General features: G+C 39.9%; 1 protein-coding gene across 1 annotated transcript; it reads right to left on the reverse strand.

The window, feature by feature from the left end:
* Positions 1 to 477: 477 nt before the first annotated feature.
* On the reverse strand, positions 478 to 9,698 carry LOC137280774 (NXPE family member 3-like). The gene is made up of 5 exons (XM_067811987.1): positions 9,564 to 9,698; positions 7,580 to 7,656; positions 3,672 to 4,358; positions 2,989 to 3,041; positions 478 to 1,274 (listed from the first exon to the last, which is right to left on the reverse strand). Exons 1-5 carry the CDS (start codon positions 9,696 to 9,698, stop codon positions 478 to 480), a joined length of 1,749 nt encoding a protein of 582 aa, XP_067668088.1.
* Between the last annotated feature and the right edge of the window lie 7,696 nt (positions 9,699 to 17,394).

Below are 17,394 nucleotides of genomic sequence, written 5' to 3' on the forward strand. Positions count from 1 at the left end.
TGTTGATCACTGTATTGTTTGGTCCAGACTCGATTATTTACAGACCTCCATGACCACTATATAGCTGGAATATTTCTGAGTGAGGCGTAAAACTAAACTCACACTTTGTAATTCAAAGGATATTTGAGAAGGAGTTCATATTATGTTTATTTGCCCTACTTTGTGCCAAAAACAAAGCAACACATAAACAACAATTACAGCTGAGACCCCAATAAGCACTGGATCAACCAGTTTCTTTCATTCTTAAGAAACTGGGAATGTTATATCAGCAATATTTTGGAAAAAATGTTGTACTGTGCTTGGTATGTATGTATGTATGTACATACATACATACATACATACATACATACCAAGCACAGTACATCCAGAAGTGTTCCCAAAAATGAAACAGGCAATATGGATAAGTCCTTGCCTCGTATAACTCCACTGATAATACGTCCAGGGGGTAATAATTTGCATGGACAGTGATTATCCTCTTTATGTACACACATATCCGAACAAAGTGCGAAGCATCGTCTTTATGAACTGCTCGGGAGGATGAATATCAGAATTCTCAACAGATACGAGCATGTCCCAAAGATCGAGGAAAACGACACGGTCATAAAGAGCAACAAATTCTTGTTTGATAATTTTATCATATACAGGTCCCCATAGTCCACCTAACGTGTTCCCCGTACTATGTTTAATAAAATAGTGAGATCCTTTAATGGCAATTTTTATGTCAGGTGATCGCAGCAGCAGTCTTTCTATTGCTAGTCTTATCAGTCTCATTCGAGTCTTAAACATGTGTACAGGAAACAACTGGAAATGAGCATAAAGGTTGATGAGAACAATGTCTCTAGAACCGGAAGGTATTTCATCTAGATGGACAAAACATGGTCGAATCTCAGTTCTGTTGGCATTTTCAAACGACATGGGTAGACCATGGGGAGACCAAGAGACAGTATAGTTGAACCTCTTGCTGTATGCCTCGGAATAGGAATACCATTTGCTCGTTGGTATAAAGTTGCTTTCAGTTCCCTTTGGTCCAATTCGCCAAGTAAGATTCTGATATTTGAACAGGACAATAAAAAATTGTCTGACAGTGGAATCACCAAACATTCTGAGAGTTCTGTTTGCTAGGCAGCGGTCAAAGTGTTTGACAGTTATGTTATTAAAACAGGAGAGGGGGCGCCAAGTAGAATTGAAAAAGAACCCAGCAGGGTTCGACAGCCAGGTGTTCCGGAAGTTTGTCCTGCTGCAAGGGATGTTTGAAGCCATTGCTGTCTTTGGGGCTGAAACATTAACAGCAAGATATATTCTGTATTTGTTTGTTGTTCACCACAGGAGTAAACAATATGGCCGCCGTCTGCCATTAACTGTTTGCAGTTACATTATCTAACATCTAACTGATTTTGGTTACCATTTTGTAAGAATTCTACAGAAAGTTACACGTGAAATGAAAAATCATTAAGTTTAACATACAACTTTGCCTTAAAAGGAATGGGCAGATAAAAGTTAAATACGAATAACATCCGACAACGGTATATAAGCGAACTGACCTTTATCGCCTCCTGTTCAACTATGTACAAAATAATTGCAAATAAAATAAAAGTTTAAAAGTATTTTTCTCCAAATCGGTTTACAATACTATCTTGACTAAACAGAACATCTAAACGTCCTGGCTCATTATCCGCAGAGTAGTTTTCACATCTGTTATGGTTACCCAGGGAAGTTGATTTTTTTCAATACGAGAATTCAACTCTGCCAAAATATAGGTATCACAATCAGTTACTTAGGCCATTTTTACACAGGAATGCGACCGTTCTGCCTCCCCTATATGTGATACCCTAGTAGTTTTACTCTTCATATTTATTCGCTCAAGATGTTTTTCATTTTTCTTGTATAAACTGTTTTCGTCACGCTATGTTTGAGATATTGCCGATGTGAATATTAACTCACTCTCTCACTCTGCCTTTCCTTGGCATCCTGCGATCAATGAACCATGACGGCTACCGGTGTTATTTGTTTTGAGGAAGTTCAACACAACAGTGCCGTTCTGAGCCGTTCTTGCCATTGGCTCTGCATTCTTTCAGCTTTCATGGCGGTGGCTGTACCTTCTGTCTGCGTTCATCGTGCCACCTTTGACCTTTCAGTGGCATTCTGAAAATTTGGCCCACGGTCCTTAGTATGGTGATTCTACCTTCAGTTGTTGGCAACCTATAGCTCATTTTTATATTGTCCTCTCTAGATACATTGTTTTAGGTCTAATCACTAGTTTTATATTTTACTCTCTGATACTGTCCTTCGTTGACAGTTTTTTTTTCAATGCATGTGCTATTAATTCAATTGTATTTTTATAATTAATCGTTCTCGTCACGATATGGCTGCGATATTGCCGATGTTACGTTAAATATTAACTCACTCACTTAAATTTGGAGACCACAGAGGGCAGGCAGAGCGGTGGCCGTTCTGTGTAAATTAGGCATGTAATGCGGGTTACTGAAGCTCTGAGTTTAAAATATTTCAACGCTGAGCAAAACACGTCACCAATCGTCGAAGAAAACGATCAATCGGAAACACGAGAATCGTTATGTAACAAACACGTGTTAATCTCTCATCGTTTATAGATCGATCCGTATAAATAACTTTACATCACCCAATTCGGATAACGGTGTTCTGTACATGGATATTAGTCATACATGTTCATGACCGTATATATCTTTCACGATTTTTCAAACAGTCACAAAATGCCATAACCGATGTAAGTACTTAGGATTATGTTTTTCAAAGGACCTAAATAAAACGCGCATTCGGATTGATTTGTCATATTTTCGCGCATAACATTAATCGAGAGGGTGCGAGTCTGCTTGGCAGTTGCGGAAAGGGACGAGTGCTGACCAGTGGGGTCAGTGGGCGTGGACTGTGACTGTCATATTTGGCACCTACACCATTGGTTCAAAAATGTACCAGGTACGATCGATACATGATAAGATGATGGATACAAACCAGAAGGAATGTGTACTGTGACATTGCCTGGAAAAGTTCCTGGGACGAAAGACCTGAAATTACAAATGATTGTTTCATATCAAGAAACGATGCTAGTATCGACATTGTAACTCTTCATTCCTGCAGCAGCGAATTATGATGTGTTTAATGGCAGTCATTAAGAACATGTATGATGGATCTCTTAAAGTGTCAGGTACGCATAGATTTCTCTTTTTCTCTCTCTTCCCCTCTCTCTCATTCTCTCCCCCCGATCCCCTCCTCCCCCCAACACACACACATGCCGCACTAGTAAGTGTTGAATTCACCGTGAGTCAGAATCAGTATAAGCGACAGATATCTCATCATTTTGACATAATTAAAAACAGGTTTATGTCATCAAGTTGTTTTTGACGCTTGAATGTAGCTTGTCTCTAACGTTTTTTGCATTACTTCTAATTGTCTTAATGTTTCCTTAATTGTATTTAGGATGCGTGAGACATTTATTGCATGTATCACTTATATAGTTCACTGGAACCCAGAACAAAGGTAATGGATAGCCCAGAAGTTCATAGTACCGATACACAGGCTTAGTGGATATCTTCCTCACTTAATACACTGGCCTTGTGTGGCGTTATATGAAGATGCACTGTTCAACCCCTTTATTTAATTTAACACTTATTCTTTATTGCCATATTTATACTTACTTCAAATACCATTTGCTCTTTGGTTTTAGTGTCATCTTCAGCCATGGTACTGAATTGATGCCTGTCCAGTGTCTGCACTGAATTCCGTTCTTCTTCGGTTTGTCACAATACAATGGAACACCGTAATGTTTGTCTGTTAGATTGCAAACTTGTCCAGTTTTCAGGAATGTGTGATCCATGTGTCCTGAAGTGATCTCAGCTAAATTAGGTGCGTGAAATAAGCACGTGATTTTTTTCCCAGCATATCCATTCCTTAATTCTCTCTGCATGAAAGCCATTTTTTCTCTTGTACACAATATTGCTGCACGGATGACAGCGTGCCCGGTCCACAAGATGCGCAGAGTACCCGTGTATGTCCCGTTGTCATGGTCAATAACAGATCCTGCTAAAGCCGCTCCTTTGCTTTTGTCTCGCATCCATACAATAAGCATATCTCCACCTCGAGTTTTTGGTCTGTTCTTGTGGTCAAATAGTACAATCTTCACTTTGATTGTTTCATTAAGTGTGTACACTGTATGAGGGTTAGCAAGTGCCATCTTTGAAGCTGTTGAAGACGCATGATGACTGAAATCATTTATTTCGGTATCATTCATCATAAAGATTTCTTGGTTGATTTTAATACCCACGTAAGGTGTCTGATTTTTGTGTTCAGCTCTTGAAGGGGAGGGCAATGTTAAGGGGTGAACCCTGCAAAGAAACATGTATAATAAAAGTGGATATTGCATGTAATGGTCTTTTTACATACTTACATAAATAGGTAACATATGTCATATGTCTGATTTAAACATATTTCATATGTTTGATATAATATCCATCACCTGATGGAGATTTGGTGTATGCTTGCCCAGAGGAACAACCTTGAACAATCCATGTTGTTTACTCTACACTGACAAAGTGGTCAAAATGCACCAAAGTTATAGTGGTCATACTCTCACCAAATAGTGCATATGAATGGACTGAAACCGATGCTCCAAAAAGGGTAAGTGTTGTCGCCTGAATATGCATCGTCCTGCGCCGGCTGCCCCTAAGAGGAATGTGACGCTGAGACGGGTCATCCTGAGAGGATACATGAATAAGTTTACTAATGGAACTTAATGCGCTCTCACTCTCAAGAAACAGAGAAGTGTCTTCAGAATAAGTGAAATGATGAGTTTTTTAAAAAAGTTCTTTGAACTTACCATTGTAACTAAATGAGAAAACAATGCGACAATCAAAGGTATAAAATAACACAATTTGATACTGATTACACCATTGTTTTCACTTCCAGCCTGTCCCCATGGTCTCCAGTATGGTGATCTACCTCCAGTTGTTGGCAATTCATAGCCTGTTCTTGTATAGTACTGCCATATGAATTCAAATTGGATATAGATTTAAATACAAGTCTTAAATTCGTCTCTCTTGTAATCTGGTTATTTTACTGTCCTTTGTGGACAGGTTTTATAATTTTTATACTATACTATTAATTACTTTGCACACCAATTAATTGAAATACTATTCTCAATCAATTCTCATTTCCAGCCTATTTGTTGATCCTTTCACATAATTAAATCGTGGAACTGACATTTATTTGAAACTTAGGGATTTAGCCTCGCCAAATGTCCACCGCACCTATTTGATACATGAAGAATTAAAGGGACATACAAACATACTTATAGTTCCTCTAAGTGATGCTGATATGGTCCTGGCTCATGACATCACTCTGTATGATGTTTGTTGTCACGGTATGGTTGGTATATTGTCGATGTGACGAAACAATTAACTTACTCATTAGAGGCAGGTGTTACGCTTAAAATTTGACGTGATAAAAGGTATAAGAAATCCCCTTAGAACCAGCAAATTATAACACAAAGTCTAAAATATTCAGTAATATGTATTGACCAAAGAGCAAGATACAATGATTTACAACAGAGGTTTCTAGTACGAAGTAGCTGAGTCAAACCTAAAGTAATGGGTCACAAATATAATATCAACTCCCAAAAATCTTGGTTTGAGAACGAGAAACAGTTATACTGAATGCGATCAGTTTTGGATGTAGGTCCATGTTGACAATCAGGCGAAGAGGCCGGATACAGATAGGCCGAATGATGACACAACTCCTGTGTAAGTCCGTGTGTATGTGCCGTCATCACAACAACCAGCCATATATATAGTCACTGATTCTTGAACGTTCGAGCACTGTGCCAGCACATCGCCATTAACTTAGAACTTTCTTGTTTGGCCTCGCGTTTACCAACAGTCAAAACACATTCTCATGAGCAGAAGACAGCCTAAAGGGAGGCAACTCTTAAGCGCTACCTTCAAGGCGTGTTGCTAAAATACTATTACGAAATATGACCCATAATAACTATTACTCAAAACTCTTAACATGGCGACCCCATAGTAACTATCATGTAATCAAAAATAATACAAATTACAGAAGACACAGTCTCGTAACACACGGTGACATAATATTAGAAGCTCCCCAGTGTCATTGCATTCATCAAGGTTCTTTCAAGCAAACACTCGCCCAGACCCCCTAAGTAATTGAAGGAATTACAGCAAATTTGAAGGAATTGCATCTCAAATGTAAACAAACGCAGCCCACTCGCGAAACAATTGCTGCCATATCGGCAGTTTAGCGGTAATAACAGAAACACACACGCCATATTGGAAGGAATATCGGTAATAGTTGAAATACGTTCGACCATCATCGGAGATTTTTCGGCTCACTTCCGTGATTGGTCGGTCGCGAGCTGAAACTCACGCAGCAAAACATGGCGTCGTTGGAAGAAGTACCCGTCTCGGTGAGTTGTGTTTTTAGTTCCTACTATTACATCTTTATACGTATCCATCTTTGACCACCCGTGTTGAATGCGTTTAGGTATGAGGTGCTGTTGGGGCTATAGCTTATTTTTTATGAAAAGACTGTCCCTGCAGAAGAGTGTCACAAGTCATGCTCCTGGAGGTTGTTTTCATCTGAAGCCATGGCATGTGGATGATGTGGCACACCCTTTACTTTTCGCTGAACGTTCACTGGATGAACAGTTAATCTTATTTAAATTATTCTTCCTATGAAGTGCAATGGGCAAATTTAAACAATTTCCAAACACATTTTTACAAAGAAAAATGATGTTATGTCCAGCGCACGTCGGTAATCATCGGCACGGTTTTGACGTTCAGCTGTAAACAACTTAAGGCTGTACCAACTATGATTCTTTTCAGATCTTGGTGAAATATTCTGTGAGGGTACACGGATACCGAAACATATAGTAAGTACCAAAAGGAAACTACAACATGCACTGCAAGAACTCAAAGTCAAAGCCTAACAGTATTTTAACCTCGTGACAAAAACTTGATGTCCCCTGACAGTAATTTTTGACAGTAGGATAACATATATGTATAGTAATTCAAAATCGTAAGATTACATTATTTTCATCTTTCACAGATTGAAATGCAGTACAGCAGAGAGAGGTCTGGCTGTCGTGGCAAGGTCAGGTGGACAAAGCTCATTATCACCTCAAGTACCCTTATTCTATCTACTGGCAGTCTAGACAATTGATTGTGACTTCTCCCAGGAAGCGCTGTCTGTTCAAACCCAACATTCGAGCCTAACACTGTAGCCTTCTGCATTACCCAAAGTGTCAGAAGACCCATTCCCTCAGTGGAGAAATTGTGCACTCCCCCGATCTGCATCAAGAGATGAGGAACTATCACACAAAGGGTACCGAGAACAACGGGGAGTCGAAAAAGTGTAAAAAGTGATGCAAGCGGGATATTTCAAATGCGAACTCCGTACAAGTTTTCCTGAATCGTGACAATCAACAGTTGTTGTCAAAAGGGACAGAAAATTCAATGATAGCAGTAACACCGCTGGTTTCATTGAAAAGGTTCAGGTTTGTTGGCTTGAATATGAATATAACAATACTTACTTGTCATAATTGCCCCATAATGCAAACAGGTATGTGCAGATTAGGACAACCAAAGTGAGATGTTTCGTGTTGAACATCTGTAAAAGATTAAACAGTCATTATCGAAACCCTTTGTTATCACGATCGTTCATTCATTAAACCCGTTGTATAGTTGGTATGGTGAAAGAATATGTTTTTACATGAATTCATGTTCATTATGCATACACTGGGCATACCGCATCGGTACTGTCAAAGTGACTGACTGAGATAAGATCTATAGTCACATCGGCAATATTTCAGCCGTCTCAGGATTCTAGTTTATACAGGGTTTTATTGTAAAATCAGTCGACAGAGGACACTAAAAAGGTGGACAATGATTTTACAATACCTTAGCAGGACACAGTCACTGACTACCTCAGTGGAAATATAGCCAACTTTCAAATATCATTTATCTATTTACATGGCACATTAAATAGATTTTATTCGGACTGTTCTGTTTCGTTAAAAAATACAATAAAAGCTATTAACGAAACTTAAAGTTAAAAAAGTACAAAGATCCGTAATTGTGCTTACATTGAAATATTTATCTCTTATAATGGCAAAACGAGTTATTGCTTTTCAGTAACTCATGTTTGCGGATTTGGTCATTGTATCCTAATAGTATAGATCTATGCTCATGCTGTTGATCACTGAATTGTCTGTTCCAAATTCAATTATTAACAGCCATATAACCGCAACACTGCTGAGTGCATCGTATATAAAACTCACTCGCTTACTTTCATTGTGATCAGTTCAAATCACATCTTGATACTGACAATTATCTGTCTGATGATATTCCATACCGTTGAGAAGCATGTTGAAACAGCTAATTAACCTGGCCGCTATAGCATTGAATATTGTAAACCGAAGGGTTAAGTCCATATTGAGAGTCCATTTTTCTTTGGACAGACAATTATACGCAACACCATAGAACCATATATTATCAAGCATGTTTCGGAACCATACACTTTGACAAATTTAATTCAGAAAAGTAACCCTGATATTAAGAGGTATCTGTATGCTTATGTAATGTCAGAAATAATTTAAGTCACGGAAATTGGGTAAATTATCACGTTCAAAAAATACATAAACATAGGAGGCCTCATAATGAAATATACCTGTCTGTCGGTTATCTGCTCGAACCCATCGTGATTCATAAGTAGCAAAGTTGACGTTATGCAACAAAACACTTTCAGGCAGTTATTCATTTCGCGATAATAATTAAATTAATTTAGTAAAGTCTTAACATGTGTAATTTTGAAAATATTCCTATGGAAACGAAAAAGGGAACCTTTTACAGTACAAGTGTGTTTTTTCAACAAGAACAAGAAAAGATCCGTTTTAAGTTAACCTCTTTTCCCTCGCCATTCCCAAAGAGTCTCAGTCAAAGCGTTTAGTCTCTGATTCGTCTGTTTATGTCAGCACATGTAAGTGGTGACATGGCGATGGAGATCCATTGTTTCGTGTCAGACAGCGACATCGATGTCTTGTTCATCATCAGTGCGTATATACTATATCTGTTGTTTCACAGTGCATTCATTTGGTGTTTGAAAGTATGTGCTTTGAGCAGGGCCTGCATGAATCTGGTGTGCATCATATGTTCTTTTCACCACGTAGTTTTTCACGCCTTTCGCCTTTCTGATTTTGGTGTCGTCTGCTTTCTTGATCGAATACATCTTGGCTCTCAAGTCAGTGTATCCCACAATCGGCGTGCCACAGCACATTTATGTTGATGGTGTTGTGCATTGGGTGGTCTTTCAGGTAGTCGCTGGTGTCCTACAGATGCATGTTTTTCTTCATATCCTCGTGCACATCCTCGGAGCGAATTTCCATCAGCACAGCCCTTAGCACTTGTACCGTACTGCTTCTTGAACTCATTGTAATAAATGTCGTACATCAAGTGTACGTCGAGGATGCGCACCCCCACGTAAACAGACTAGTTGAATTTGATGTGGCTTTTATTCACGTGAAGCGCAGCCAAATCGTCATCGAATATTTTTGCCGGGCTGGCTTTCAGTTTCTTGAGTTTTTCTTCTCGTTTGATCGGACTAGTTTCACATTCACTTGTTTTCTCAAATTCTCCAACGTCTTGTAAAACCATCATGAGCGTGTGCAGTCTTTCGAAAATCGCTGATGGCCAGCTTTTGTAAATCGGTGTTCATACTTTTGTAGGGCTCTGTCCAAGGACTTTGATCGAATTCAAAGTTAGTGAGTTTCATTTTGTGAGTATTTGTCCTTGTTCAAGTTCGGTATGAGTTTAAATTTTTTCCACCTTATTTTTCTCCCAACGAGTTTGCTGATATACGGACATCCGGTCTGGGTTCACCATTCGGGTTCAAGCAGATAGCTGTTGTGTGATTTGTGTGATTCCACTGGATATTTCAGGTCCACTTTTGTTCGAATCCGGCGCAATTCTATCAATACTGACTCATGGCCCAGGCGTGCAGATTGTTAACGTTGAGATAAAGAATGTGTTTGGTTGGTTTGCTTTGGTTGTGACCTTCCACATACTTGTTGTTGGTCTTCACGTATCGTTTGACGGCCACAGAAATCCCAGCTCAAAGGCTTTCTTCAATGAACAGGCGCATGTCGTAACTCATCAGCAGTTTCAGACCCACTCCGTTTTTTTCAACAAGGCGTCACAAGAGAGACCAGAGGAGGAATAACATGCCGTACTCTTTCAAAAAACGTTTTTTTTCTGAATATCTCGAACGCCCAGGAGCAGGAGCAGGTGGGTTTTTCAAGTACTGGTCATGGTAATCGCGAAACAGCCAAGTTTTGTCTCACATGTTAAGGACGTGCTCGTAATCATTCGGGGTGACGGTCGAGTTGGTCAAGTTGCTAAAGCGGCCGATTCTACCTGGACCAGCTGTCCATTTATTTTTAGGGGTAGACTTCCTTCCTGAGGGCGAGTCTTGGCGTCGGTGCATCGATTGTTGATATCTCCTTTTGCCAGATATGTTCCATCTAAATTTTGATTATTTTTTTCACTTTTTATACGTTAGCTAGACCATTCTAGAGAGTCTGGTTTCAGATTCTGTGTTTGAAAAAAAATACAAGTCGTCAAAACGCAGCTACTAGTATCTCATGAAAGTGACAATGCACGTGTATCCCGAGGTTTCATCCCTAAAGGAAGAGCTCCGAACATGCACCGAATCGTTAACTGTTTCACAGTAGCGACATGCCATCGATTATCAGTCGAACAGTGTGACGAAGCTTTAGTATGACTGAATGCTGGCGAGACGGCAACACGTGTTGCAAATAATGTTTCTGTTCATTTTCGAGTCTAACGAGTACAAACCACTGGAAGCACAGCTGACCGTCCTCGAAGTGGAAGACCACCTGTGACGTCCGTCATCACCTGCAAAATTGTTCCCTAGGTTGCAGAAACTTCACGGACAACCAACCACTGGCCATTGACCAATCAGACACAGTGCGGAGGCGTTTGACGCAGAGAAACGCCAGATGTCTCAGACCTTACCGAGGTCCAATCCTCACTGTTCGACATGGTCGTACTCGTCTCCAGTGGGCTACACATGATCGGAATTGGCGTCACAGGGAGTGTCGAACTGTAGTTTTCTGTGACGAAGGCCGGCATTGCGTCTCAACGGCTGATGGCAGAGTGAGAGTATGGTGACGACGCAGGGAGCGTTTTGCAGATGATTGTGTTATCACATTGTCTCAATCACAAACTAGGTCCCTATGGTTTTCCAGAATACTGGTCCTGGTAGAGGACATGGTGTAACATCTATTGTCCAAATCATGTCAGTTACACCGTTTCGCTAATCTCATGACCTCCAAAAATGAAGCAATATTGTCCGATCTGGCATTATATGTACATCACGCAATGAAACTAAGACATTTATTGTATGATTATTCTACCTGCACACTGAATGTAGTATCCATGTTTCTAATAATTGAATCAATGACTACAGCAGCGAGCAGCTGTACGATCACCTCAGCGACGGGAAACACGTTGTCTGCCATCAACAGTAAACAAACAGAACCTGCTTTCATCAGAAAAAATCACGCGTTGCCAATCTCGACGTTACCAACATCGTACCGTATTCGCCCATCATAGTCTCCTGCGGCGATGTTCAGGGGTCAATATCTGTCCAGTGAATGGTCGATAAGCCCTGATACCCGCTGCCCGAAGTCTCCTGGTCACCGTAGTTGTGCTGATCCGCCAACCTAAAGCGTGCGCCGCCGATGACGTCACCGTAAGGAAGCGGTTCCGGAGGTGTAGCCTACGCAGGTACCGGTCCTCCTGTGGCGTGGTGACCCGTGGTCTGCCTGTTCTGGGGATGTCCAATGACCGTCCAGTCTTCCTGTATCGTTGCAACACGTTACCAATGGCAACACGGGAACATCCAAAGGTTCTTGAAACGTGTGTATTCGTTGCTCCCATTTGAATCATTCCGATTGCTCGCTCACGTTGTTCTACTGTTCGTCTTGCAATTTCCAAGGTGTTCTGTTCATAGTGTGAATGTCTTACATCGGTTCTGTGCAGTTTTTATACCCATGTGGCAGGTGCAGTTCCGCCTGTTGTGGGGTCACGTGATTTCCAATGTTTCGCAAGTTCAACAAGACGCGTGCATATTCCCGGTTCGACGTTTCACGTGAGCTAAGGTTGCGTTTGGGCTATGTGTTTGTCACTATTTGGGTTTCAACCTATCTTGCTCATTTTTCGTAATGTTATTTTCAAATGTGCAAAGTTTCTTTTGTGGTTCAGTATATATATTCATGTGGATCCTTGGGAAAAGGGAAAGTGAAAGTAGTTGTAAAATCCTTCCTAAATTTGCAAAACTTTCCAAGCCATGTAAATATCATCATTTTAAATTTTTTTGAAATTGATATTTTCAAAACGGAAATTTTTAGAAATCACAATTTTTTTCCCGTGTAAGTGACTGCCGATGCCACAAGTTGTAGAGAGAGTATTGTGTACAAGAGGTAGAAAGTGCCTCACTATAGAAATCTCGTGCCAGTGCGCACAGTATCTACATTTCGATCTTTCACCATTGAAATACACCTGCGTTTATGGCAACATATTATGACATGTACATGTAAATTTTACAAATTAATCTTAGACTCGAATACCAACTTCTATACGCCTTTCAAGAACCCCTCGTGAGGGTCCAGGTTACAATACTGGCCTCAGTATCCTATGCTGGTCGTAAGAGGCGACTGTCGGGATCGGGTGGTCGGGATCGGGTGGTCAGGCTCGCCTACTTGGTTGACACGTTATCGGTTCCCAATTGCACAGATCGATACTCATGCTGTTGATCACTGTATTGTCTGTGCCCGACTTGGATATTTACAGACCGCCGCCAAATGGAATATTACTGAATGCCGCGTAAGGCTAAACCCACTCACTCACTCTCAATTACCTCACATTTTACACGTTTTCACCTGTATAAATACCGCGTTGTTGCACCGCCGCCAGAGGTAAAGCTACGCTATATTTCTGAAGCGCGGCACACCACTGCAGTTCTTAAAAAATTTCTCGTGATCTATAGCCCATTTTTATATTATGTATTGTCCAAATAGTGCTGTTAGTTTTATCTTCATATGATAGTTTTAAATTCGAATTGTGATACACTAGTATGTTACCGTACTTTGACGACGAGTTTTATTTTATATACATAATATTATTCTTTATAATCATGTTTGTTCTCGTCACGATATGGCTGAGATATTGTCGGTGTGACGTTAAATATTAACTCACTCTCTCAAAAATTTCTCGTTACTCCATTATCCCGCTTTGCTTCATGATCATGTTGACATTTTTGTTAATTTATGTAACCGTGACAATGCAACAATGTCCCTTTTAGGGTTCCATACAATCTAGCTTGCTGGATACACAAATCAGTGCAATTAATACTCTACGAAATCTTTGTGAACTCTATGATACATCTACGCACTTTATAGACAAACACCAGTATATGGCGTAAGCTAAAATATACTTTTAAAGAGTTATTAATGTTTACATACGAGATATTCATATAGTATCCTAACATGTATTGTACACAAAGATATCTGTAACTATACACTTACCTTTAAGTTTGTAGTCCTGTATCCCTCATAGTACAGAGTGAGCCTCAGTCAAAAGTGCAGTGCTGAAATCTAAGAACACTGAAATCAATCAAATAAATAAATTCAGTTCGGAAAAACTAATCTTCCTCTGCGACAGTACAAGAGTGTTCAAGAGTCATTATTCTTTACAGCTGAGCTATAGTTTTGAAGAGACACTTTGCTTCCTTTCGCAACCTTACGATGTGCAGTCCACTGGCTTGGTCATCAGGCTTACCGTAACTAGCAATGTGTCAGCTGCAGTGTTGAGATCATTCTTAGTCACGGTGACAGCCGGGCTGCTGAGGATTTATCGGAGGGGGCATATCGGCAGAAGGGATAGCAAACGTGCTTTACATCAGTGCCGGGATAACGGTGAAAGAGGGATCGTGTCGTGATAAAGTCACAATCTTGATTTGCTCATGTCACTCTTTTCATTCAAGTCAACATGAATAATGAACACATTTCTTGCATAACAGCTAGTATTGCACATGATTATATCTCAGTTGAATAGCAGGATGATTTCATATCAATATGGGAATCAATAAAAAGAGAGCCTGAATTAAATTTTGTCTCAATCGCATTTATAAAAGCACTATGTGAAATATATCACTAACAGTTATGGTATAAGGTGGGTGAAGCCCATTTTGGGTGTCCCCTGCAATGATATTGATAGAATATTGCTAAAAGCGGTGTAAAACCAAACTCACTCACTACTGGGTGAAAGAATACCTTTTCTGGGCAGCTCATACATTAGATCAGGGAGAGTGTGAATGTCCTCAATTAATGGCTTTTAAACGAACCGTTCCAAAAACGTGGTCATCTTTTCAGATTCTTTGTCTTGTCATCCAGCACTTCAAAATGTCACTTCGAGTCACACTTCGGATGTCATTCAAGACGCGATAAAGTAATTCTACGACGTGCTGGCCACAGTCGGTTTTCTCATGACTGTCTGCTTAAAGCAGTCCAGATTGATTATTCACAGACCGCCGCCATATAGCTGGGTGCGGCGTAAAACTAAACTCACTCACTCAAAAGGCATAAGGCAGAACTTCCTAAATGTATCATCTGCGGGAAGTGTCCACCTTCAAGCATATTATCCTTGTTTTGAAGCAATAAATAGGAAAGAAAGTTCCTTTATTCCCATGTCATTGTGAATTATTATTTAGAGAAACTGACCTGTCATAAATTGTAACAAATGGGCTGAGTCTTAAAATTTTGTGGTATGACTTTTCTATTGCATAAATGGTAATGAAGAAATATGTATGCTCACACACGTAAGAAATGCATGTATTTCTATCCGAACAAGAAACAAACTCTGAACCGTGAAATAGTGTGTATGGCATTTAGTGAAGTCTATACGGTCTTATCAATAATTTCTGTTGCCTTTAGGAAGTTTCGAGAGAAACAAAAGTATGCTGTGATGTGATGTGAGATATGGTATGATATGGTATGATACGATGTAATATGATTTAGCATGATATGATATGGTATGGTACGATATGATATGGTATGGTGTGGTAGCTTTTTTGATGGAAAGGGGTTGATGAATAGACCCACCGTCATGATCTGGGCAGGCATTGGACTTTATGCGAGACTTGCACCCACGTCCTTCCAGAATGCTTTCCAAGGTCGCGGTCACGGAGTGCTCAAAGTTATATCGACAAAGTGATCAGACGACATGTTGTTCAATGTTTCACACAACATCGCCAACACCTTTTCCAGCAGGATAACGCTCATTCCCATGTTGCTATAGTTACCATGACCTTTCTCCAGCATCACAACATCCATAATATGCCGTGGCCAGCTCTCAGTCCTCATCTCAAACCTATTGAACACATATAGGGTGAGGTTAAAGAGCGTCTTCTGCTATCCGGTAATCTCGAAGGTATTGGTCTGGATCCAATGACAGTGACACAAGCTACTGCGCCACCGTCCTTGGACCCATCTGTAAATACGGATTTGTAATTGCTATATTTACGTTTTAATTGATTATGCTGTTGGCAATATGGTAATTCATTAGTTTCCGGCTTTTTGAAAGGTGTTATTGTTAGGTCTACCTGCGGCCTGACAAACTGCCACGAAGGAGAAAAAAGAAGACGGGAAGGGGATATATTTTCGATATCAATGCCAGTAAAGGTAAAGACTCGATTATTTACAGACCGCCGCCACGTAGTTTTACGCTAAGTGCGGCGTAAAACTAAACTCACTTATTCACTCCGGTGGGTAAATCAGTGGATGGAATTCGTAGCTTGCTGGCTATATATTTGAATGGTACTAGATCATCGATATACCTGAAACTCATATTAAGTTAAACACAACTGGGGTCCATGGGGAGATTCACTTGTTGTCTAAATGCTTTAACTCTGTATTGTACAAATATTTTATTGTCTGTCATTTTATTGTTTCAGTGACATTATAGACAACACAGTGGATGCCACTAATATCAAGTGGCCATGAAGCAGGAATATACACATGATCACTGCCAGCTATTCAATGTACGCACATGTGTAGTATTTGTATATACACGTTGATAGACCTTGTTGAAACCAAACCGGCTGTCGTCAACTGTTTTGTTCAATCCGAGTTTATCTGGTTACCATCTGTGATCAGCACAGCGTGTGTTCAATGATGGGCAATTTCTGCTTACCCAAATCTATGTTACCTCAAAAATTTCTGACCAGCATCCAGCGGTATAAATAATTAAGACACAAAATTTCCCATGTTCCGACACATAGCACTTTGTATGACATTACAGGATTCTGTAGGCATGAAGAAGTGTGGTTTTTTTTGCAAGACATGCCTAAATATCCAAGTCCTCCCTCATTTTGTATTGACAACAATACTGTTGAGAGATCGAAAATTTAACTTGAACGCTGTGTAGTCTTTGATTCGTGTGTTTTTGTTCGTTGTGTGTGCGTGTGTGCGTGTCTTTGTTTTGTTGTTGCATTTTTATGTGTGGTCGCTATTTAATATGAGAGCCATCCCTGCAGTATAAATTGATTACTCGCTCGCTCACTCAACCAATATTTTCTGACTAAATATTCAGTAATTTTCCAGCTATATGGCGGCGGTCTGTAAATAGTCGAGTCTGGTCCAGACTACCCAGTGGTCAACATGTGGTCGCTATTTAATATGAGAGCCATCCATGCAGTATAAATTGATTATCTTCTGCTTTTGCCTAATATTAATTTTTAATCGTGGTATATTTGTTTGTTGTTCTTTTTAATTTCTGGCTAGATTTGTCTTCAATCATCACAAACTGAAGTGATGGTGTAAATCCAGCAAGGGTTCGTGCAGGTAGCAAGGGTCATGTAAGTCCCCTATTCTCTAGTATGGTGATCTACCGACCTTCAGATGTTGATCTGTAGCCAGTTATTATTTTGTACTGTGATTTAAATATTTCACCGGTGATACTCTAGTATATTTACTGTCCTTCTGTGGCAGATTTTTATGCTCTTACTTTATTGATTTTCATACTGATATGAATTAGATTGTCCTCGACACGATGTGGCTGAAGCATTGCTAATGTGACGCTGCATAATAACTCGCTCACTCAATCAATATTTTCTGACTAAAACAGAGGTAGCGAATGAAGTGACTTCTGCTTTATTTGTTCCAGATATCGGTAAAAAATCTGCATTTTCCTCAAACACACCTTACCGTGGTTATTTCACAATTCACATGCAGGCAGAATTGTACTATATCCAACCCTATTGGCTGAAATT

Source organism: Haliotis asinina, chromosome 4 (genome assembly GCF_037392515.1).
Source record: "Haliotis asinina isolate JCU_RB_2024 chromosome 4, JCU_Hal_asi_v2, whole genome shotgun sequence".
NCBI lineage: Eukaryota > Metazoa > Mollusca > Gastropoda > Lepetellida > Haliotidae > Haliotis > Haliotis asinina.

Excerpts from the sequence above, each read along its gene's own strand:
- LOC137280774 (XM_067811987.1), bottom strand. The coding sequence starts at position 9,698 with ATGGTTTTACAAGACGTTGGAGAATTTGAGAAAACAAGTGAATGTGAA. Across the intron at positions 3,042-3,671 it reads AAGAGCAAATGGTATTTGAA|GTCTTTCGTCCCAGGAACTT; the intron begins GTAAGTATAAAT and ends TTGTAATTTCAG. Across the intron at positions 1,275-2,988 it reads CACAGTACACATTCCTTCTG|CCCCAAAGACAGCAATGGCT; the intron begins GTTTGTATCCAT and ends TTAATGTTTCAG.